Source organism: Accipiter gentilis, chromosome 6, assembly GCF_929443795.1.
Source record: "Accipiter gentilis chromosome 6, bAccGen1.1, whole genome shotgun sequence".
Taxonomy (NCBI): domain Eukaryota; kingdom Metazoa; phylum Chordata; class Aves; order Accipitriformes; family Accipitridae; genus Astur; species Astur gentilis.
Window position 1 is genome coordinate 25,906,239 of NC_064885.1, and position 25,083 is coordinate 25,931,321.

General features: G+C 39.0%; 1 protein-coding gene across 10 annotated transcripts; it reads left to right on the forward strand.

Moving 5' to 3' along the window:
- On the forward strand, nucleotides 1–24,749 carry MFF (mitochondrial fission factor). Of its 10 annotated transcripts, XM_049802542.1 has the most exons (11): nucleotides 1,122–1,214; nucleotides 2,487–2,611; nucleotides 5,056–5,273; nucleotides 6,268–6,440; nucleotides 7,274–7,362; nucleotides 11,261–11,335; nucleotides 14,979–15,137; nucleotides 17,521–17,538; nucleotides 20,798–20,860; nucleotides 23,609–23,693; nucleotides 24,062–24,749. In XM_049802542.1, the coding sequence occupies exons 3-11, from the start codon at nucleotides 5,057–5,059 to the stop codon at nucleotides 24,191–24,193; spliced, it is 1,011 nt and encodes a 336-aa protein (XP_049658499.1). In that variant the 5' UTR covers nucleotides 1,122–1,214; nucleotides 2,487–2,611; nucleotide 5,056; the 3' UTR covers nucleotides 24,194–24,749. The 10 variants fall into 10 exon arrangements, with proteins under 10 accessions (XP_049658498.1, XP_049658502.1, XP_049658500.1 ...); XM_049802541.1 differs by lacking the exons at nucleotides 1,122–1,214; nucleotides 2,487–2,611 and adding an exon at nucleotides 1–259; XM_049802543.1 differs by lacking the exons at nucleotides 1,122–1,214; nucleotides 2,487–2,611; nucleotides 17,521–17,538 and adding an exon at nucleotides 4–259.
- The last annotated feature ends 334 nt before the right edge of the window (nucleotides 24,750–25,083 follow it).

A 25,083-nucleotide genomic window follows, 5' to 3' on the forward strand; every position in this document is an offset into this window, starting at 1 on the left:
GCCAGCGGGAGCCGCTTCCGCCCTCTTTCGGTCACGTGACGCGCGGTCCCCGGCCCGGCAGCCCTTACGGGAGCCCGATGGGGACAAGCGGGCCGGTTTTTGCGTCTTACCTGAGGAGTGGGGTGGGAGCGCGTCGCGCCGCTTAACGCCCCCTTCCCCTCCGTGTCCGCCCGCCCGCCCGCGGGAGGCAGCGCGAGTGTCCGCAGCGCGGCCGGGGCGGGCAGGGCTGGGCTCGCCGGCCGCCTTCCCGCCGCTCTGGGTGAGTACGGGCTGCCGGGGCCTGGCGGCAGCGTCTCCAGGCTGTGCCGGGGGCGGGGCGCGGCTCGGCCTGGCCGCGGGGCGCCCCTGCCTGCGGGGCGCGGGCCTGCCCTTCCCCCGCCCTCCCAGCCGTCCGTCCCCTCAGCCTGAGCCGCCCCCGCTACCGTTTTCCCTCAGCCCCGTTGCCCCCCGCCGCGGCCGCCGCGGCTCAGGGCCCCTCCTGCCCCAGCTCCGCTCTTCGCCCCCTGCCTCCCCGCCTGCCTCGGCCCGCCGCTGCCAGCGCCCCCGCTTCCCCGCCCCACCGCGGGGCACCCCTTCGGCTCCCCGGGCGCTTCTGCCCGTCGCCCCGTTGGCGGCCGTCCCTTCCCTGCGGTGCCGGGTGCCGCTGCCCGCCCTCGCACGCCCGGGGCTCCCGGCCTGTTCTGGAAACGCTTCGGTAGCGGGACCGGGCGCCGCTTGCAGCCGCCTTGCGCAGCTGGAGGCTGGCAGCGGCCCCGGACGCGTCCTTCGCAGGCTCGGCCCTCAAGGGGAGCCCCCGTCAGCGCGGACACCGACGGGACGCCGCGGGCGGCGGGGAGCGAGCGCCTGAGCACGCCGAGGGCGCCCGTGCCCTCCGGAGCGCCCCGTTTACCTTCTCACGTTATTAGCTGGCGGGGTCTGTTGCCACATGCTCTTAACGCTGTCACGACGCAACGAGTGTTTGGGTGTTTCAGAGAAATGGTTGTCAGACTGTGGCGATTTGTTTCCTTCTAACGCTTCCAGTGGGGTTGGTTTTTTTTTTTTCTATTGAGGAAAAAAAAAAGAAAAGGTATTTGCGTTAAAACCTTCAGCTGGAGTAAAGCAAACTTGAAAGAAAGCAGCCTTTAGTGTTTTTGTGATCCCATAGCCTTGTTCGTCTGTAACATAGCCTTGTTCGTCTTTTTTTGTTCACGTCATCCTTGTGCTAAGGAGAGAGGGTAATGTATTGTTAAAAGTTCGACACACGTAACTGCTGTGCAGAACAGCTTTCGGCATTTAGCCTACGCCTAGCTCTCCTTCCCCTCAAATTGTTCCATTAGTGCTTTGTTATTTCATAGCCTCTGATCCCAAATGCCTCTGTGATATATGTTCTGACAGTTTTAGGGTCCCATAATAGGGCCCTCTGGGTCCTATAATACATGTCCTTAACTTTGCTTTAAGTCCTCCTCTTCCCCTTTTACTTGTCAAAGGATATCTAGACCCTTGCCAAAGGAGCACTCTGTAGCTTCTGTGCACCTGAACAGATTAGCTGTAAAGTAGCCACATCAGGAACAGACAGTAATGTAGCCGGAGAAGTTACAATTGGGTCTGTGTAGGTTGTAAAACCTGCTCTGATCTCAGTGCTGGCACAGCTGTACTGTTACCAGTACTCGTCTTCATACATCTCAGATATACTCTGACTTCCACTCTGTGCATAACATTCCCAGTTGCGGCACAGATATGGCCAATGTCTGATTATTGCCAGAATGCTGACAAAAAGTCATCCTTCAGCTTTGTATGCATTGCTGCCTCCCCATCTCTTCTGTTGACGTTCTTGTTTAGGAGAGGGAGGAGGTGGTACCCCTGTGTCTTTCTGAACACATAAAATTCACCTTGTATAAGTTCTCTTGCTCTCTCTTCCCTTATCCTCCTATGGATTTTCTCTTTCCTTTCTGTCTTTCATTAAATGCCACTGATGCTCATTTGTGCTTCAGCTGCTCTCTGGCCTTTATCCTGTATTTGTGATTGTATTTTTATTATCTTATCATTCTTGGACTTATTGTCTACTCTCATGCCTCTAGAGCTACGTAATTCTGTAAATATCAATCCTCCTTCTCCCTGATTTATTATTAATGTCTTCTGTAAAATGCTTTGTGTAACAAGAACGTTATAGAAAACATAAATTTGATTTCTGTTCTCTTTAAATGGTTGGGGTTTTGTTAACAGGTTCTGTTGAAATATTTTAAGTTTGCTGTTGCTGAAATCTGTTCCTTGTTTTGCTGTTCTCTTGTAAAAAGGGGTAAAAGTTGAAATCACTTTGATAGCAAACACGATTCTCAATGATGCAGTAGATGAGAAGTAGGCAAGAGTAGGAAGACATTCAGATATTGTATCTATAGGTCCTCAGCAAGTACAGCTAAACCCACACACTGCTATTTAGTTTATAGATAGTTTATAAACAAACCCACTGTTCTAATGCTGTCCTTTTTTGTGTGTGTTTTACCTTACAGCTGGAAAGCAGTTGTCATGCAGACTTATGTACGAAAGCAATGCTAAACTTTGGGGAAGCTGTGGTGTAAACACTGCTACTGCTGCAGTATAGTGATACTTGATTGCAAAAATTAGAGCCATACAGGTATTTCAAAATGAGAAAGTGAACAAGCAGTGAAACACCTTTTGTCAAATCTTGTGAGCAATAACTGTTCTTTAAGCTGCTGCCAGTAGATGCTCTGGCTACTTTTAAGTTCTTCTTAAAATTCAGTCTCTTTATTGACATCATGATTTTTACTCCTGTCAATCTGGAAATGCTTTACCAATCATAGACCATGTTTTGAAATGAAAAGCACCTTTTGGAATGTGGAAATGTCGGAAGACTCTGTACTTTGTTCACGTCACTGGCTGATCTAGCCAATGTCTTGCAAGAGGGACAAATCTAGCTTGCAATACCAAAGGGCAGGGACAAAAAAAACCCCAAAGTGAAATCTTAAGAACTTGGAAGTGACACAGCTGCTTAAGCACCTCTTGAACTCCTATAAAGTGTTTATTTCTAATCAAATTGGTTGTTCCAGTTCCTTTCACATGATACATACAAACAGTAAGAATACAGATGTATTAAATCTGCATCACTTCAGTTATTTCCCTTATAACTTTTTTTTTTTTTTTTAATTTACATAGAACAATGACCTTCCCTTCTCCCTGATCCCCAGTTCTCCTACTGTGCTGCAGTGAGACTTTGAGATGAATGAGGTTCTTTCATTTGATTTGTGGTGATAGGAAGTCCTGAAAATAACACTGAGGATCCCAGGGTGGATTGCCAAGTGGATCGCATCTAGATTGTACTAAATCTGTGCATTTAATATAGTGTTACACAATCCAGATCCTTCTGTGTGCTTCTTTCTGTGGTCTGAAGGTTACGATTAGTTTGAGGTTTTATTGATAAATACAGAAAGTATTGCTTCTCTGTGATGGTGGGAGAAATGGCTTGTGGTCCCTCTTACCTGCCACATAGATGGTCTGCACTGAGGCATTTTGTTTGCAAAGTTCTGCACATTCAGCTTATCAAAGCACACACGCAGCAACAGACATAGCCTTGCTGCCAAAAATAGTAAAAGAATGTAGTTGCAATTATAGTGGCAAAACCTGCCTTTTTGCCAGGATAGATTATTTCATTTAGGGAACGACTTCAAGCAATACCACTACAAGATTTCTTGCTAGAGTAAGCTATGCTTCCAATAGGCAGATTTGCCAGGAAAACTGTATTTATATATTGTGTGTGTACATATATGTATAGAAATACATATTTCTCTCAATCCTAACCCCCAAAATAACCATTATCTCAGTCTGAGCTGTTGACAAGGGCCCCCAGCCATTGCCTGGATGAAAAGTTTCTCACAACCAAGTATTCCTTGCAGCTCACAATTTCCTTTGGGAGCCCCTTTCCAGCCCCACTCTAACTGCAGCTCCAGGATGTTTCTGTCTTAACCAAGCCCATAATCATAATCTTGGTCTGAGCCATCAGCAAGTCCACTAGTCACTGTCCAGGTGAACAACTTCTCCCAGCTATCCGAGTTCCCTTTCCAGCCCACAGTTTCCATCAGCAGCCCCCTTCCAGCCCACCTCCAAGTCCAGCTCTAGGATTTCTTTTTCTTTCCATCTTAAAACCTAACCTAACAAACCCCCAGTTATCTTGGTGTTTGTCTTCCATACGGCTCCCAGCAATTACTGTATTAGTAAGTTTCTCACAGCCCAGTTTCTAGGAAATTCCCCTACTGCTTCATATGAAGTCCCCCTCCTTTTCTAGGAAGATGTGTATATAAAATATTGGCAAACCCTTTTCAGTTTAAAGTCTTGTTCGCTCTCTGCCCATCTTGTATCTGTTCTGCAGAAGTAAGATTTTCATTTACAGAAAAATTCAGAAGTGAGAAGTTTACAGAATTGCTTGTGATTGGGAATGGGTTATGAATATGCTAGGTTTTCAAACTGATTTGACAGGCTTTTGATATGGAACTTTGTCCTTGTAAGATGGAGTGAGATCTGGGTGACTGACAGTGAGTAGAAGGCTGCTCCCCAAGCCGAGCCTTTTCTTTTGTTCCCTTACTTCAACATGCGGTTTTGTAAGACTTAATCCATTTTCTCAAATGCCAATACACTGGATCTGTGTAAATACAGATCAATATTTCAGATTTCTTTCCAATCCTGAATAGATTTCCTACCAATCCTACCAATTCTTTTTGGTTTGTTGGTTTGTTTGTATTTTTTTTTTTTTTTTTGCTAGCCAGTGCAGGAATAGTACGTTGCATGCAGAATTTCTGTGTTTTGTCACAACTTAATTTGAGGACCTTCAGTGCAGCTTTGAGCATTGCCTACAGCATCAATTTGTTCTTCTGTCATTGTCTACAACTCTCAACTCCTTGTGATGACACTTAAGATGAATTTTATTGTATAATTTGTTTCTCTATATGAGTCTGTTCAGTTAGGATGATCTACCACTTGCTTAGTAATCATAACAAAGAGTTTCTTTTACACGCTTTCTGCTGATTTCCTGTATTGCTATTATAGCTTTTGGTTTTCTTTTGCCAGAATGAGTGGGGCTGCATTCCCATCTCCAGCTGCTGAGATGGCAGAAATTAACCGCCTTCAGTATGAAATGGAATACACCGAAGGAATTAGTCAGCGCATGAGGGTCCCAGAAAAACTCAAAGTAGCTCCTCAAAATGCTGACCTTGAGAAGGGCGTCCAAGAAGGATTTCCAAATGCCAGTGTAACTATGCAGGTTCCAGAGCGGATTGTAGTGGCAGGTATGTCTGCATCTCAATAAAAGAAAAATAGGCAAAAATTTAAATAAATCCCCCAAATTTCTGGATGGACAAAAACATATACTGATATATTTTTAAAAGAAAAACCTGTAAAATGCTTTCTGGTTTTCAAACAGTTACTGCTCATCAACTTTGACTTAGGAAGTTTCTTAAACTCTGAAAATGTTCCATGAATAGTTTTGGTATAGCTTGTAGTGGAGACAATTAAGGAATGAATTATGAACAGAAAGTTTAATTGCTGACTTTTAATCTTACTAAATCGTTTCTGGAGCAAAAATATATAATGTTTATTGATTTACACCTGATTTCTTTATTAACTCTAAGCTAAAGTAACTATGATAAGTTTGGGGGCTGTACTATATATTAGTCATGCAAAATGTGTTTGATTATAATCAGAATGCTAATTACATTAAGGATCTGTCTATTATTGGGTGGACTCTATCAATACTACTTTAGTATTTATTGTCATGGGCTTTACAGTGACAGACCTGGAACTGCTGAAGGCCTTACAATTTGCAAACCATCCCACTTGGGGTGGGGGGGGTGGTGAGTGAGCGGCTGTGTGGTGCTTAGTTGCTGGCTGGGGTTAAACCATGACAGTGTAACATGCATATATTTTGTGCTTTGAGAGAGACACATCTTCACATCCCCAGTCACTGTATTTCTAAACAAATACACCTTTATAGGACTACGTCTTGAAATTAAAAGTGCCCTCACTTGAAATAACAGTTGATATTGCTCAGGATTACTCAGGATCATTGTTCTCGGAGAAACTGCTCAAGTAAGTGTCAATTAATGGGGTCTTTATGAGAGCTTTGACCATAGTTTTTAACATACAAGCCCTGTTAAAGAAAGGTACACTTAATTATTTGGCATAGTCAGGGGAAGTAACTGATGTGATGTCTTTTTGAACTTTAACATTAGCCCTCAGGCTTCAGAATAGCTTGCTTTCTATTGACAACTGATGTTCTTGCAGGTAATAGTGAAGACATTCCATTTTCCAGACCACCAGACCTTGACCTTCTTCAGTCTACTCCATTCAAACCACTGGCATTGAAAACTCCTCCTCGTGTTATTTCTCTTAGTGATCGACCGCTAGATTTCTTGGACCTAGAAAAACCTCCACAGCAGACACCTCAAAATGAAGAGGCTAGTACTTATCTTGCTTTTTCCTTAGTTGAGAAGCATTCTGTTAAAGAAAGCGAAATGACCGTTGATTTCTCTACTGTGGTGCAGACCTACTTGGTGCTCACATAAGTTGGGAAAATAGAAAAATATTTTTATTAGCGCTGTAGTAGTTCTAAGTATGACTTTGAAGTTCCATATTTAACTTGGCAGGTGGCTAGAGGTTGCCATGTTCAGTAAATTTACACAGTACTTACAAAAATAAAGTCATAATTAGAACTAAAAATACTTTTAACAAAAAAATCCTTTTGATTGAAGGGAAAGCTGCAAGATTTTTTTAATTTGCGGGTTATCAGAAAACAAACTAAGATTCTTTTAACATGTATAGTTAACCTTTGGAATTCATGGCCAGATGATACACCATCACATAGAGTGAGTGAGTTTTAACAAAACTGAAAACTGACTTCAAAGAATGGTATTACATTGGCATCCGGGTGGATGATGGTAATTGACATCTTAAAAACTGAAAAATATTTATGAAGCTGCATATCTCTGGTGATAGGAAGTAATATTAAATATAATATTGCTTTCTTACATATTCAAAATTCTGTTTGTTCATACTGTTGGCATCAGATCATGTGGATAGGTAACAGGATTGCAATAAGTTTGGACCTTGGTTTTACATGTACCAGCATTAGACTCTGTCATCAGTTGTTTTCTTCCTAATCACTGCAAAACCCGTGAAAACATGCCTTTGTACCTAAGGGCAGGTCTAACTTACAATCTTCAATGCAAATTATTAAGTGTCTCCTGGAATTCCCTGTCTTTTATCTCCCTCTTTCTCCCCTTTTACACAGGTTCGATCAGTGGGAAGGCTGAAGAGAGAACGTTCCATGAGTGAAAACGCCACTCGACAGAATGGCCAGCTGGCCCGAAATGATTCCATGTGAGTAGAGCAACAGGGTGCAAGGACACAGCCACAGCTTTGTTACATATTTCCTTTGTTCCTTATCTCCTTGTTATTTGTTTTTTTCCAACTAATATTTCATATGTTATGGCAAGTACATAATTTTAAGTATTATAAGGCCAGCATTTTTCTTCATTTCTATGCTTTTTGTTTAGAGAGGTGACTCATTTGTGAAGTATTTTCTTGCAGTGGATGGGTGGAAGTGTTTGTGGGCTCAAGTTGGTTTCACCAGTTACCATGAATCGTTACTTCAGATTTTTCGGTTTCTGACCTGGTATAATTCCCACCCCGCCACAGCCCCTCTGAATTTTCAGGAAATTGAGTTCTTTGTACATCAAAATGTTCCCAGTTCTCTCACTGTTGATATTATAATGGGTTTCATTCATAGAAGAAGGAATACGTGTATTTCCTCATGAATATTAGAATAAGTAATTTATCCTTGGTGTCAATGTACTTAATGTATTGGAATCTGTGAGTATATACCTTAATCCTTTGAGACCAAAATGGAAAGTAGCATTTAGAATTGGAATCTTCATCTATTGTTACCATCTGAGGTAGCAATTCTTATGGTGTTTTCTGAAGACATACAAGTCTGTATATTTTTATTAGATATGATAGTCTTTGATTAATCACAGTTTATTCTGAGTGACAGCATCTTTCCACCTGGCAATAACTGTTTTTGCAATGTAACACTTAAAACTCATACATAATAAGATTCCTAATACAGCTACTGTAAAGAATACTTTCCCCTGTTGAAAGGATCTTAGATTTAAGACCTAAAAGATGGGATTCGTCTGTCCCAGTATAGACTGTATAACACTATAGCTAAGTCACCATAAACTTCATTTTCAGTAATTTGAGGGAAATAAGTGCATGACCTACTTTGGGTCTACCTATTTTTAGTCTAAAATAGATCAAGTGAGTTATGTCCTAGAAATGTCTGTTTTCTTCTATTTACAGCAGGGACACTAGGCGTTACTACATGTACTATGTATCTGTCTACCTGTTAGTTAGTCTAAAACTGGTGAACTGTACTCTGATGCATGTTCCAGACATGTTATAATTCTTCTCTTCCTCCAGATCTTCATGAAAATATTGTTGCATATCTTCTCTTCTTACTTAATCAGACTTTTGGTTCATACAGTCTTATAGATTGCACATGTCTAGGTACTCAAGTCCACTGAGTCATATATATTCACTGAGCTGGCAAACCTAGGTTCACATTCTTGAGCTCCTCATCAGCTCAGTCTCCAAATGTTCTTTCAGCCTATTAAGTGCCCAAGTTGCCTGTGTTATCAGTCATCAGTCATGTCCTGTTGAACTGGACATACTAGAATTTCACTGCAGGAATGGCCTTCACTTGTTTCTCTGATAGTTTGCACATAATGCATGCTGGAATAGATGGTCTTCATGTGATGGAAGCTGCTTGTGAAAGTTTACCCCTTTGATGTTACCAGCTCTGCTTTGCCAGTCTTTGATGTATTGCACTTAAAGGAAAAGCAGATGGCATATGAATTCTTGCGATTTCTTGAAATCACTTTATCCTTGCTCCCCAGGTTAGTTTAGTCTTCTGAAAGTCATGGGCTGTGTGTGCCCAGCCAGCCATCTGAGAAACTGGCAAGATAAGCTCTGACTGGATATATCCAGTTGGTGTCAGATTTCTCATGTAGGTTTGGACTTCTTGAATCCAAAAATCCTAAATCTGTAAAACTCACCTCTGTGCTTTGCTGTTGCTCAGTAGCTATGTATAGAATTACTGGTTTTAAATGGTCTGAATATTATTTGCTGTCACAGTTTATTAATCTACTAGCAGTCCTTCAGAGGCTTAGAGATTGGAGATTAGTTTTCCTCTCTTGATGCCCATGCTAGCGCCTGCATAATGTCTGTCAAATAAATCAAACTTCTGATGCCAAGCGGTTTCCATCATTAATGTCTTTTAGGAAAATTATATAAACTTTAGATTGATGCACGATCTGTTCTCTTTTGTTCGTATGAAAAATAACAGCTAGCTAATATTAAGCTTGCTTTATCTGTGCGCTCTGCTGCTCATGTGGAAGAAGCTATCTTTCTTCACTGCAGCATTCCACATTTGCTGACCTGCAGATAACGTATTTTAGTAGAACTCCATTTGTCTCTCATCTGCCCAAGTAACTTGTTTTCTTATGACACAAGACGTTATGCTGTGCCTATTGTGTAGCTCATCTGTTTTGAAACCATTGAGGTTCCTAGAAATTGCTTCTTTTTCTGTCATCATTGCTTCTTCTGACTCGGTATGATCAAAAAAAAGAGATCACTTTGAACATGCTGCGGCACTCTCAGTGATGCTGAGTCTGGCATTTCTCCCTCATCCAGGCTTTGTCAATCTCCAAGTGGAGAATGTGACTGTGTACCTGGCTAACTCTCAGGAGAATGTTCTGTGAATTCAGATTACGAAAACACTTACGTTCATGGTGGAACTTCTATGGCTCACACAAATGCAGGAAAGCCAAGCCTTTTGTACTTGGTGAAAAAGGTATCTCTTGGCTCTTGTTTCCTCACAATTTAGGCCCACAGGAAATACACTGCAAAGTACAATAAAATTTGCAAGTTTTGTGTAAATAAAATAAGAAGTAGCAATTCTACAAACAAAATTGATAAGGTAGCATTCTGTTTTCGCTGTGGTAGCTACTTAGAGAAGCTATCCATGTGGAAGTGTTATTGTATGGCTCAAAGTAGGCAATACAAGCAAACCAACCCGCTTGATATAAATTATGCTACATCAGATGGTACTGGCTATCACCTAGCTTATAGGCTACTATTTCTATTAGAGGTTCATAGTAAATATGATGCATGTCTTCTAAGTTTATCTTCCTGGTTGATAAATTAGATCATTTAATTAGATAAATTCTACTACAGATTTATTCTTTGCACTACAGAAAATGTAATTGTACAGCTGTTACCTCATTTATATCATGCTGAAATTTCTTTACTGTCTAGAAATAGCATTTTTTTACAGTGGTACAAAGCCACAAGAAACCAGCTGCTCCTAAAGTTCGTATTTCCAGTGTTGTTGGCTGAAAAAGAATAATCTTTGTTCTAATTACTGTAATGATGCGTTACTGCTTCATCAAAACTGGCTTGACTTTTAAGTTCAAATCATGTCTAAATACTTTACTTCTGCAGTAACAAATACTGTGGTACTCTGATTTGACAAAGATCAGCTCTTTATTCCTGTGCTTGTGTGAGTCTGGTTCACATCTTCAGATAGGAAAGAGAGTCCACGTTTTACTTAAAATATTTAATTCCTATCTGAAAAAAAAATTTTTTTTTAAATGCTTGTTTCTCTTAGATCTTTGAGTCAGCTTCTTGATATTATATAGTCTACTTGGATGCTGTGATTAGGACTCCATTGAAAAGGCACAAGGAGCACTGCCTTTTAAAACCTTTGTGTTCTAAATAGGACGATAATACTCAAGTTTTAATCTAGGACACTGTTGTTCTTGGACAAAATGTTCAGATGTACTGCACAAAATTCTAGTGCTTGCCCTACAAAGTGAAAAAAAATCAAACATTCTGGAATAGATTGTCAGATTGAACTGAAAGAGTTGGCTGGGTTCCCTATCACAGTGTTCTCTACATGGTACAGATAGTTGTTTCTTTTCTATTGTTTTTTTTCTTCATGTCATGCAGTTGCATGCAGAGACAGTTCTGAGAGTTTTTTGGGAGCTGGGCTTCACTAAAGACAGTAATTCTCAAATGCTTTTGAAAAAATGAGACTAACAAGTTGGCACCTGCTTGTACAATAACTATCTATCTTGCGTAGCAATGACAGCTCTCTAAATTACAATCCCTCTATTTATAAGGATGCTTACTTAAGAGATTACAATTATTATTCAAGGTGGCACAGATCAGATACTGTCCCAAGAAATAAAATGCCACGGTTCCAGTCACCTCTTTCGACTAAGGATTGCACGTAAGCCTAAATGTTACCTGGTATATGAAAATCAAGAGTGTGTTTAATTATGTAGCTCTCTGCAGTACTAATTTTCTGACTAAGTACCTGTAGTTTAGAATATAAAATTTGAAACAGCCTTTTCTACACTGAATGTATGGTTTCTAATTTTGCTTCAGGGTTTCTCAAACTTCACCAAATAGTTTCCCTGTGTAAAGAACAGGGAAAAATACCTGATGGCAAATGAAAGGGACAGCTTCAACTAAGAACCGATTCGTAAAGAAAAATTAAATTTCAAAATAGCTTTATATTTTGATTCTTTGTTCTTTGGCTGTTTTTGAATAGCTGGAGAAACAAAGCTTTTTGTTGGCCGTTGCCAGCCAATGTTGAATGCAAGGATTCCACTTCTGCATTGGAAGTCAACAAACCACCAAGACTGCATGGAAAAGGGGATGGCATTTAATTATTTTTTTTCTGCTCCAGCCTTTCCCTTAGAAAAACACATCCCTCTAGAGAGTTCAGTTTCACAGTTTGAGAAATTCTGTTCTTCATGCAAGTTGTGGAGGGAAAGGTGATGGTGTGCATGTCTTTAATGAGAGTACAGTCTATGTGGCTGAATTTAAAGTAACCTTAATTCGTTAAATCTGCTTACCTCTCATTTGATAATTCAGAACTGTAACTCAGAGAAATATCTGAAATAAACCCTGTGTATATCACAAATGTTTTGAGAAGGTTTAGGGGAGATTACTCCTAAACTAAAAACTCTGCATATAGCAGAATGTTACTGTACTCTTCCATAGTAATTTCTGTAATTCTGTGTTGTTTGTTTTGGTTCCAAACTCTGGAATTGACGTGTGTTTGTAACCAGGGAGTGCTAAAACAAGTGGCTGGAGCTGTATATAAGAATTCTTCTCAGAAATTCAAAACAATATTATACCTAGGACTAAGACCATTTAACTAGAAATGGAGGAGAAAAGGGGGATAGCCACAATGTCTAATGATAAGTAGTTGTACTAAACGTAGCGAATTTTCCTTATTTTAGAGACTTTTTTCTCATGTCATCTTGGCTGATTTGTATATCGGATATGTCCTTCATAATATTTCTTCTCCATGGTCTCTGACATAGTCCAAAGGACTACCATGTGTTTACAAGATAATAATTTTAAATCTTGAAAAGGGAAGGTAGAAGAAATATTTGGCTTATTTGTTTTGGTTTTTTTTTTCTTTGTCCCCCCATGTTCCTTAATTCTGACATTTGAGTCCTTCACAGAGTTATTCTCACTTTCAGACAGAAAGGGAGAGAGAGGTCAGTCTCAAACTATGGACTTTAGAAGCATATTAAAATTGGCAACAGCCTTTATGGAGAAAATTTGAGTAATTTCATGTAGCTGTACAGTTTAGCTCATATTCAGGAGCAAATAATCTTTTAAATAATTAAATCATTTAAGAAACTAAACATTCTCTTAAGTAAGAGTTAAGTAATACCTTAAAATGAATGAAGTAATCTCTTGGAACTGCCTTTTCTTACAAGCCACCTATAAAACAACAAGCATAAAGTAGTCAGTCCAGGGACTAGACCATGTGGTTAGGAATTATCTAGTTCTGAAGTCTGCCTTGATTTTTCCTTATTATATGTGCTTTCCATTTAATCAGCACATGTAACTTTCTTCTAGGGAATTTTGTGCAGTTTTAGTTAAATAGTTTTGGGGAATATTTTTTTTCAGTATCTACAGAAGACTATATGCAAATAATATTACTGTGGTATTTCATACCATTCGGAACAACAGGAATTCCACAATAACTTCTAATTTGCAATATGTCTAAAACCTGTTTGTTAACTCTTTTTAAGCTGTCTTTCAGCCTATTCTGTAAATCTCTGAAGTGATGAACAGGAAAAATTACTTTTAATGTATAACATGCTCTAAGTTGAAACCTTCAGCTCTTACCTCATTTCCCTCAAACCAGCAAATCCACGAAGGAGTAGAAATTCTCATAAATTCACTTTAGTGGTGATATTTCCATACTTGCCCCTGCTGCTTTTTTCTAGTGAAAAAAGATCTAGATATTTGAAAAAGATCTGGATATATGAAAAAATCTAGATATTTTTCTAGTGAATATTGTCATTTCCAGTGCAATTCAAGAGTAAAATGAGTGGGTGTGACCACTACCATTGATTGCAAAGTAGAAGTCATCAGAAGTAGAAGAGAAAGATGGATTCCGTAAGTCTTGGAGAACCATAAAAGCTGTAAAGAAGCAACATAGATGTTTATTGATATCTCATCCTTTTTACTTTCTCTTGTCCAAATGTACTCTACAGCAGCATGAAAAGATATCTGCAGTTTAGGTAATAAATAATGACTGGTATCAGTCAAGCATCAGCCACTGCTGTCTTTGCATGTCTCTCGAAGCATGGGATGGCTGAACTCCTCTGTGGGTGAAGTGACATCTGTGTAACATGCTTTGAATCTGTCTTTTCAATTGAATTTTCTTTCTTACTCAATTTTGTGATCTTTGTGCTAGCCAGTTGCAGAGCAACTCTATTCAAAATCAGAGTATCCATAGAATTATGACCCATCCAGAGATTACCCAGATATCAAACCAGCTTCTAAGCACACAGCCACTAATGCTTTGCTTAATTTCTTAAAAGTGGCAAAAGTGGGAAAATTGGCATTCTAAATCCAAAAACTGTTGGAGCAAAGCCCAAGTGACAAGGTCAAAGGAAATGTGTTGAATTATGGATGCTAATCTTGGAATAAAAACTATCCCAAGATTTAAAGGGTACAGTGGCTTGCACTTGGTTTGCATTTGTGGTAATATTTACAATTAAGTTCACATGAATTACTTCTTATTAAAAAAGCATCTCACCTTTAATTGAAGTTTCCTGAATAAAAATAAATAAATAATAAAATTGTCTTGATGTGTGAAGGAAAATGTGGATAAAGTCAGGCTGAAGGTAAAGAAACATGAGCAAATCAAAGGCAGTTTATCAAAACTAATTTCTGTCTGATGGAGGTGAGGTTTGCACAATCCAAATGGTCATGTTTGAATTTCAATCCTGTGTATTTTAAATATTATTTTTGCATCACAGTCAAAAAGATCATGTAATTTGTTTTCACTGGGATATGAATTCTGTGCTTTTTTTTTAATTTCTTGCAGTTGCCTTTAAACTTGGTTCATGTGCAAATCAAAATACTATCTTGATCTTTAGTCACAGCTTGAAGAAAAATTATTATTGAAGAGTCTCTGTGTGAGATTCTCCTTATTTGAAAAAGGCTTGTGTTTTGAAAAGAGATTATGTGTAGAATTTTCTTAAAATGCCAATGCTTGTAAAAACACTTTTCTCACTGATGTCAGTGACAACTTGAATACTGACTTCAACAGGTACAGATTTAGCTGGACAAGGACTTTCTAAAACTAACTTGTGTAACAGATCAAAACTGTGTCCTTGGATTTTTACTTGTGTTTGTTTCTGAAAAACATAGATAAATGTAGCTCATGATCCCTACGCTACTAGAACTTGGGAGTGTTACCTTATAGTGGTGGGAGAAGGGTAAACCAAAAGCAAGCAATAAGCATTTTGGAATGGGGTCTATCTGAAAAGCTTTTTTAATTTAAAATCTGACTATAGTATTTCTCTCTTCATTTACTATGCTTGTACGAACAGTGTGACACCATCACTGCAACAGGCTCGTGTCTGTCCTCCCAATATGTTACCTGAAGATGGAACTAATCTTTACTCTGCTCGTGGCATTTTGTCGTTTATCCAGTCTTCCACTCGTAGGGCTTACCAGCAGGTCTTGGATGTGCTGGATGAAAACCGCAGGTGATTGGTTGTCACTGATTCTGCCAGCTTTTACTGCTTTTCTTTTTTCTTTTCTCCTTTTTAGTGGAGTTTGGTTTCTGTTTACAAAATAATGAGATGAAATTATTTGCTTTTGCTTTCCTTTGCTTTCACTATTCATAAGCAATTTAATTGTCCAAAATTCACATTTCAAAATGCTTCTGTTTCAGTCAAATATAGCATTGTTTTGGTTTTCTTCCAAATAAAAATCAAAATAGGAAGTGTTAGTCTGTGACTGAAAGGGATTTTCCTGTTCCCAGATTGTCAGTGTTTTCTGCAATTAATACTTGACCCTGAGCTTGCAAATTTATTAGCCTTGTCTTCTGCTTTTCTGTTGGTGAGCAGTGGTGCAAATCAATAAGATTGGGTTGATGTTGTCATAAAGCATTGAAACAAATGTGCAGAAATTTGAGGGTAGAACAGGGTAGAATATTATGCAAAGCACTTGTAGACACTGCTTTTGATAATGTGTCAAGACTTTAGGCTGTTTCTGTTTATATTGGGAATTAGTTATCTCTGGTTGATACATGACTGACGGTGACCACTTTGCTGGATGCTGAGAGCAAGAAAGGCAATGCATACCGAGAAGCTGGTTGCTCCTCTGTTTAATGCTGTCTCTGTTTTATGGATAAGATGATACTTTGAGAGGTAATGAGCCAAACCCAAGCCTCATGGCAATCACTGCATTTCCATTCTCTTCAGTGAAGTTTTGCCCACTTGTTGTATCCTTGGACTGTTTTGATTTGGCACTTCTAAGCGTTACAAGAATGGCATGTTTAACACTATAGAAACATTTATAAAGACTAATAATGGAAAGGTCAATTTACCAAAAGCAATTTTCATTTCAACAGTGTGCTAGCACAGAGGTTCAGGTAAAAATTGCACAGTTAGTCTCTAGCTGAGACCTCTAGGGCTTTCCAAGAGGTTGAATTAGAGGAGATAGTTGGCAAAAACATTGGGAGGAACTGCTCATTCCTCCTGCAGCCCTTCAGTGTGGCCTGTGCTAGGAAGTTCTTTGGAATTTGCCATCTGCCTCTGATTGCTAATATCCCAGCAGCACTCTTAATATTTTGTAGTCTGAAGTAAAATGATTTGCTCTCTAGTTGTTTTGGTAATAAAATGTGACTATCAAGCCAATCTTATTGTGAATGTCTGTGTGTTTGCAGTCACTTTCCAAACTGGCACCTCCTGTAGCTCACTGTGCTCGCTGACCTGATGTAAACGCCCATGTTAACATTCCTGAATTGTAGAGAACTCCAGTCTTGCTGGGCTTTATGTTCTTAATCTGGGACTTAAAAAAAACAAACAAAAAAACCCCAAAAATAAATTAGCTGTGTAGTTCCCCTTGAAATTCTGTGAGTTGGGTGCTTAACCCTGACTTAATCCTATGAAATTTTAGGCTGGAGCTGTTAAAATTTTGATGCCTGTCAACAGTTGGATAGCAACACCTTTTTTCCTTGTCAAATTAAACATTAGATGGAATTACAAGTTTGTTTTGTTTTACAAAATTAAAGCTCCCAGATAAGGAGGAATTCTACTGTCTGTGAATAACAGCCCTTACGGATACTGTGCCAAGTCCTTGTTAAAATATAGAAAGAAATTCTAGCCCTTTGCCCAGTCTGCAATGAAGCTGACAGGTTTTATTCCTGGCTTCAGTTAGGCATGTTCTTGCCCATGTTTTCTTCGATTCTGGAAAACATACACATATTCACACATACACTTTCAACTTACTTCAATTATCAGAAAATTTCTGGGGTTCTGAATACTTCAAAAGCTGCATTACTTTTCCTGGTTTGGGTTAATTTTTGAAGTGTTCTTACTAACCTTCCTAGAAGAAATGGGAAACCTGTTTCTAGTCACCTATGAAAAAATAGGTGCCAAAATAATGAACTTTCCAATGGGGTGAAAGTGTATTCTTTGTGGTTGGGTGTTTAGATACCCACCATTACTCTTCAGCTGGCGTAGGAATGTGAAATTTGGATGATCCACTTGCATGGTTGCAAAATATTGTTCATTTTAAATTGCTCCAACCCTGCACTCTGTTCTTTTGCTCTGTGTAACGTGCTTTCTATCTCAAAACCTTATCTATTTTAACATTTTATGCTTAATACTACAAGAGATCTTTTAAAATGAACAAGATCTGACTATGAGTTACTCACTGGAAATATTTTTAAGTTGTTTCATGGCTTGGTTTTTTCAAAATATTTTCCAATCTACTAAAACTGCTAACGGTAGGTGCTGATTATACTGCTGCAGATAATTCATTATGCCTAGTTTAGCCAACACTGCTCGCATAATAGGTTATTTAAATGGGCAGCAATTTAATGATCACTGTTTACACTGTTTACTCTTGCATTTCCTTCAGCTTGGACAAGGACAATAGGTCAGTTTTGTTTTCTAGTTCTAACCATTTTTCTGTTTCAGTTTCTGTCAAATGACTGTAGGGCCTATACCTAGTGTCTTTTAAAGACTGATCTTTTATGCTCTAGGCAACAAAAAAACCCCAGCCCTGCATTTAAGGAGATTTTAGTGATGTCTTAAATGCAGGAGAAAAGGCGATTTCATATCTGAATAGAGTTGTGTTGAAATCTGTACTTTATCTGAACTATTCTTCATCTGTTGGGTCAATACCTTTTTATTTAGGAGAAAAAACTATGGAAATTTATTACTTTTTTTTTTTTTTTCTTCAGGATAGCCCATTCTAAAAAGCCACTATCCTTCTTCAATGCCAAACTTCACCCACATAAGTATATCCTGAGGTGTTACGAGATCGCTTTTTGTATTGAGCAAGTTAATGATATTTTTCATGGTAGAAATAAAATGCAATGTGAGTTAAGACAATTGAAGAGGGCTACACATGACTTTGGATTGGGGTAATATAGTGCAGAAGAAAATCAAATGGGTCTGCAAATGCGAAGAAGCCTGGGAATAGCCGTAGCCTATTGCTTTATTGAAGCAGCAAGACAAGTGAGGAGAGCAGTTTCATCCAGTCACTGATTCTTCAGTGCACCAATAATTTTGGTACTTCAGAAGGTGAACTCCTTACCCAGTTCACATCTGGAACTTATGGCCCATTCTTGCCCATTCTTATAGCTTTTCTGAGATTTCCAGAGGTTTTTTAAAGTACAGTGATAGGTGAACATAGCTGCTACCTCTGCTGAACAAAGCAAACGTGCTGGCCTCAGTCCCCTGTGCACATGCACAGAAATAATGGAAGTTGGGCACAGGTGCCTAGATTGTCCATGCCTTGTGTTTATGATTGCATCGTTACTGTGGTATTTCCATTGCATGCTTAGCTCTAAGCAGCAGAAGGCAGACAAGATTCATTTGGTCATTGCCTTACTGCCTGTTTTCCCACTGTTAAATTGTATTACTGTGCATTCCCTTCATGTTTCAGGCTGCTGCTGTATTTGCAGTGAAATGGTTAAGTGTTGAGTATGCATGGCCTCAGAGTTATGGCTTCTTCTGATCATGTGTTAATGCTTAGGATGGAATTGACAGAAGTAGCCAGAAAATTTGAAGTTTTAATGTACTTTTACTCAGTTTTTTACAGAAGGCCATGTATTGAACAGCTTGACTATATTATACTTGTGCATTCTGTATTTACCAAAAAACTTGGTGCTGATTTAGGGGTAAAGTGATCTCAGTTATGAGGCCGCTGTGATCTATATAATGAATTTTTTTGTTGATCTATAAAACCAAGCAAGTAAAAAGTGTGGGAGAGTCAGGGGAATATTCTGGTGATCCTTTGGGGTCCACCCGTAAAGAAATAAAAGGTGAACTGCAAAGAAAAGGAAGAAATCATGTGCAGCTTCTTAACAGCCTGGCTGTGTTGAAAAGTGGGATTAAAGACTTGTCTTTAGCTTAGATTAAGTTCCTGATTTGTACAGATCCCAGAGTGCTCTAGTTTTGTTCCTTGCTGTAGCCCTCAGCTACCTCCAAGCCTGTGGCTTTCCTTGGGAAGTGTAGTGTGAATTAGTTAGTATTGATTAGTTCTACAACAGCTGTAAAACTTTGCCATGAAATACCACAGAGTCCAAGAGTTTAGAGAACATTTGAGACCTATCGTTTTCATTACACAAAATCCGAATGTTGTTGTCCTATGTCAGATGATGTGGGAAATGCCTGCTGGATGCTGACAAGCTGATGTTCACATATCTACCAATTAATTACAGGTGACTTATGTTCACAGACCTTTTCTGTAGCTGCTGTTTGCTGAGTTTCTTATGCTTTCTCGAAGTATTTAGTTCTAGCATGTCAGACAAGACTTTAGACTAGCCGAATTATTTCTCTGATTAAAAAATAGGAATACCTTTTTTGATAACTTTCTGCAAGACCTCATGCATTTAGGTAAGAATATTCTTTTATTGTACGTATTGGGAATGGGGGTTTCTGTTTTGTAAAACACATCATGCTGGCTTGTCTTATGTGCTAGATGGAAAAACATTGTGGTCTGCACTTATGGTGCTGATTAGAGTAGGACTAGTCCCAGTAAGTATTGGATCGGGTAGCAGAGTTTGCTAATGCTCCCAGATCCTGCTCCTATTAAATTAAACCAGTGGTTGTGATGTTTTTGCATGGTTCTTGCTTGTTTTCAGGCCAGGCCACAGTGTTCTCCCAGCCACCTCAGCACCAAGCCTCTGCCTCCTACATGTACTTGCCGTAAAGATCTTCATAGCTAGATTGTCTTTGTCTTTAATTTTATAGCCTGGAGTATATATGGTTTAAATGCATTGTACAAGTGCCTCCTGTTGGCATTGGGAAAACGGAAGAAACTGAAAAAAGATTTCAGGCTCTTGAACAGTTTGTTACACATCATAGATGTGGAATGCTAATGCCTCGTTACCAGAGGTACTGAAAACACACAGTACCGCTTTTGTCAGACAGTACTGCTGGTATTGACATCTTCTATAAACTGGGACACAGTAACTTCTTATTGCAAAGTTAGTGTATATTACATAGTTGCAGCAACTTAAACAGCTGTACCTTTTATTCCTCTCTGCCTAGAAAGAAAAGGAACAGAAAGAGCAACACTTACAAGGATGTTCATACCATCTACTCCAAGCTTTTAGTCACTTCTTCCTGGAGAGATCTACCTCTCTTCAAACTACATGTGGTCCTTAGGCTGCTAGCCCAGGCTTTCTGAATTACATCTAGCACAGATGAATGAAGAAAAGACAAATCTCCCCTTTCCCTAGAGGGAGGAAAGAATGACTAAAAAGGCTTTTATAAGTGTGTGTAGATACTTGCCCCGCCCCCCCCCCCCCCCCCCTTGTTGTTGGGTGGGGGTTTGGGTGGATTTTTTTTTCAAACCTGAAGTTTCCCGTGGTTGTTTTATAAGGCTGATAACCTCCACCCAAACCTCTATTCCAGCATTTGTCCTCCATGAATGAAGCTGTATCAACCAAAATTTGCCTACATGTCTTAGCTGCATAAACATTCAGCGTTGATTAAATCTGAATGAGAGAAATGTGAAAGTGCAATTTACAACAAAGTAAATAGATATTATATTGTATTGAAACATTATACGATATAAGTGGAAGTATTTTGATGTTCCTTTGTTCTGTGTGTTTTACCTCTTATCTCTGTTTGTCATTTCCTGTTTCTGTCTTGTGCTTTCTATCTACAAAAACCTGCTGTAGGCCAGTGTTACGTGGTGGGTCAGCTGCTACCACTTCTTCTAACCCTCATCATGACAACACCAGGTAAAGAGTGTTTTTTTGTTAGTCATGATCCACTAATTTAGAGTCTAAAATTCAGACTTCCGGTTCCCTGTTTCTAGTGTCCTTATTTTAAAACACAATGCTTACTGCTATCCTCCCTCTCAACTCTTGAGATATTTCAGGCCTTTATTCCTTACCCATCCAAGTCACCTGCAAAGACCTCACTTGTCTAATAGATATAATGTGCTCCAGAATTCTGACTCAAAGTAATGTGCAAGGGGAGGCTGTTAAATTACATTACCAGTAATCTTCAGGTATTTCCTATTTAGCAGTGAGTTTCATATTTTTATTCCTAGAAAATTTGGCCTTGCATCAACTTACTTTTTCCAGGTGTTCTCAGTAACAAGCCTGTGATTGTTAGTTGTAGCTGGATGCCTCTTCACTGCCATTATCTTGGCAGACTGACATAATTTCAGTGGAACTGGATATAAGATTGACACATAATCTCATGGTCAGAATGAAGGAAAAAAAAATAGTCCCTTCTGCATCTGTTGTTCCCATTTGCCACTATACTTCTGTGTTTTCATCCAAATGGAGATTACATTTGTGCTTAAGTAGACACTGGATTCAAGCAGGTGATTCTTCTCTAACTCAGGAATTCAGTTTTTGTAACGGTCCAAGAGATTACCTCAAGGGATTTCTTGCTGGTAACCCTCTTGATTTAATACCTGGAACAGTTTGGAAGTTGGTAGAGCAGCAGTGTTATACTGTGACTTTATATTACATTTATCTGACCTGGGAGGGAGGTCTGCCCATCTCACTGAAATGATGAGCCTCTCTGCTTTTCCCAAGAGATGGTGAGGGACAACTATACTGTGGATCTGGTAGACTTTTCTAATTTTTTTACCATCTGCTACAAATAAAACAATGGCTGCAAAAACACGCTCCTTGGAAATATCTTTGGCTTTCAGAGGACCTGTAGTAGTAAGGAAAATTTGATTTAGTTTTTTGTTTGTGCAAAGCTTCAGACTTTCTTTTAACAGTAGAAATGTTCAAATTGTTTTATAATTCACTTAGGTTTATTTTAAAACAACGTTGCTGAATTAGCAATGTGAGCTTTACAGCACTGAGGAAATAAAAAACAAACAAACAAACCAAAACCAACCAAACTACAACAGTTTCAGTCTTTTTAATATTGCCCAAACTGAAACAACTACAAGTAGTAAATAGCATAAACTATAGTTAAGTGAATGTTTGAAGTCTCCTTAGAATAAAAAAAATTAATAATAGTCTTAATGAGAAAATCTTCTTCTAACAAAAGGAGTTGCCAAAACTTTTTTTTGTCTCGTACTGTTTTTAAAACAGCTATGAGTCTGTTGACAGACAATTGCTTATTTGACTATTCCCTTACTAAAAGCTGTTTTTATCCTAAACCCAGGATAAAACCTGGAGAAGGTTTCCCTATTCCTGTATACCCTTCAACCCCCAAAAACATGGATCAAAACATAATTAACTTCCTATGTTTTATACAGTGTTGCTCAAGGTTCTCATTGTTACTTAAGTCCAGACTAATGCAACTCTCATCTAGAAACAGCAGTTCTTATTTAGAAACAATATATTAATGAACAATAATACAGGAAAACTTTTGACAAGTTGGCAGGGACAGGGAGGGAAATCTTGCCTGAGCTGAGGGCATTTTATAGAAGTTTGCTGAAAGTGATGAAAGAACGTGCAGTGCAAAAGTAGTATCTGCACTTAAGTGCATTCTGCAAGCTTCAGGAATTCTACTCGTATTCATGTCAGTTGAAGTTGACCATTAACTGTCATTAAATGCTAAACATTTTTAGGTGTATTTTGTTGTGAATTTGGCAGCCTTGACATTATTTTGTTCTATCTCCTAAGCTGTTTGCAGCAGTTGTTCGTATGTCCTAACGAGAAAGCAAGTCACAGGGGACTAATAGGGGAAACTGAGGTTTTAAGATAGGAAGTGAGAAACTCAGTGGTAGGTGCAGCATCGGGAACTACTTTTACTTGTTAGTTGTTGGAAAAGAATCTGGTTAAGAGGTAGCATTTGGATGATCAAAACACATACTTTGTGTAGACTTTCTGCTAGTTCCCAACTGATAACAAATGTGCCGGATTTAATTAACTTGCCCTGGAGTTAGACTAATGCTTTCTCTGCATCGCTACATTGAGCAACTGAGGTTGCTCTGGGAGCAACCTTGCTAATGCACACAAAGTTCAGTGACTCTGCACTAGACTCTTTATTTGCAAGGTTCTCTGCCTGAAATACTGAGATGAATGTGACTGAGATCATTAGTCTCAGTAGGTGTCCACTTGGGATATTTAAGTAGGTACCGAGCGTAAGACATGCAGTTCTTTCCAGGTCTTCATTTGGTTATTTCTGATCTGTTGCCAGGCCTCTTGCAACTTTGGCATTTTAGCTCAGGCAGTTTTCAGGCTTCATTAATCAGTTAAATAACTGGAAACTGTCTTTTGAGAGACCACATGACAACAAGAAGTCTGTCTGTGTGGAGAATCTTCACAAATATTTGAATGTGGAGAGCAATAAACCCAGATTCAGTCAAGTACTTACCCACTTCATATGTGTTTGCTTTATTCAGTTAGGATCCTATTGAAATAGACAACTCTGTAAAAGCTGGAAAAAGGTTTTATAATTCTTCTCTTCCTCACCACCAAAAAAAAAACTTCGACTAGAATGTTGATAAAATATGATACTTGCTAATCTTTGCATGGATGAGACAGCTAAGCTATCTCCCTTACTTATAGATACGGTCTTTCCAACTTGGATACTACGCTTGAGGGAACACCAGATGACATGACAGTTGTAGATGCTGCTTCCTTAAGAAGACAGGTATGTAAACCATAGTAGTTGGTAATATTAAGAAAAAGCTGTAGTGGTAAAATGGGGGAACATGTGTTCTGTGTGGCTGCAAAGGTATCCATAACAGATGTGGTGAGGGATCCCCTCTGTACCTCTGCTGGACTGCCCTCTTGTATCCCATATTGTTCTGGGAATCTGGAGAGTCCAACACCATTTCTGTTCCTAATTATTACTAGGGACAGGAAGATCTGATTACTAGTGATTGAAGATAGAAAGTGAAATTATCAAGTGTTTAAAATCCATCTGTCCAAGAAACTAATTTTACATGGCTATTCAGAAGCTTCTAGAAAGTCTGGCAACTTTTAATGAAGTATTAAAAGCCTTTATTTGTTTTTTAGATAATCAAACTTAATCGCCGTCTACAACTTCTGGAAGAAGAAAACAAAGAGCGCGCTAAAAGGGAAATGATCATGTATTCAATTACTGTAGCTTTCTGGCTACTCAATAGCTGGCTTTGGTTTCGGCGCTAGACACAGCTCTCGGAAAGATTTAGTAGTTGAAAATACAACAGTTGAAAATACAATTTGCAAAATTCTTTGTTCCTGTTTCTGAATTGTATGCAGTTTTATAATTCATACACTGGAAACTTCCACCACAGATAAAGGCTATAGAATTGCAGTGTTAATGGGACACCTTGTTGTTCAGTTACAATGTATTTAATAGATTTGCATTGCAAATACTTTCAGTATCCTCCTTTGCATGCTTCAATGTAAATATGGATCAGCCAATATGAAGTTTGCTTCATGCAATGTAAGGACAGTGACCTACAGGAGTAACCACTGGATGTTTTGTTGTGGTGGGAAGTGAACAAATGGAATGGGTTTGGAAAAAAATATAAAAACAAAGGAATAAAAAGTAGTTTTTATTGTTCTGTTGTTAGATGCAATTAAACATGATTGCACTTCGTTTTCCTTTAGTCTGAGTAGTTTGAGGTGTGCCATATTCAAGGAGTGTGCCCTGTTTCATGAGTATGTCCCTTGTTTAAGCACATGTTCAGGTCAAATAATAAAAGGAATTCTTTGCTAACATGCAGATTGTCCAGAGGTGTAATATGTTTTGGGGGTTTTTTTTTAGCTTTAATTTTGCAGATGTTTTTCTATAAAATACATTTTTAAGCAAGTCAGTCTGTGAGTGATCAAAAGATTATGGAGTATAAGATACTGATGTAGTATATTTAATAAAACTCTCTCAAAAAAACTGCCAAATCATTGTTTAATATTATTTTAAGAAAATTTATTTCAGGGTTCATCTAAACTATCAGTCTTTGAAGTAAGTAGTAGTGATGGACTGAACAACTCAAAAGCAGCAGGTGGGCTGCTGCTAGCCTGCTGCATGCTACCATCCCCTGCATCTTGTGGAG

Coding starts and splice junctions, on each gene's coding strand:
- MFF (XM_049802541.1), top strand. CDS start 5,057: ATGAGTGGGGCTGCATTCCCATCTCCAGCTGCTGAGATGGCAGAAATT. Junction 7,363..11,260: donor CTGGCCCGAAATGATTCCAT/GTGAGTAGAGCA, acceptor TTATTATTCAAG/GTGGCACAGATCAGATACTG. Junction 23,694..24,061: donor CTGCTTCCTTAAGAAGACAG/GTATGTAAACCA, acceptor TTTGTTTTTTAG/ATAATCAAACTTAATCGCCG.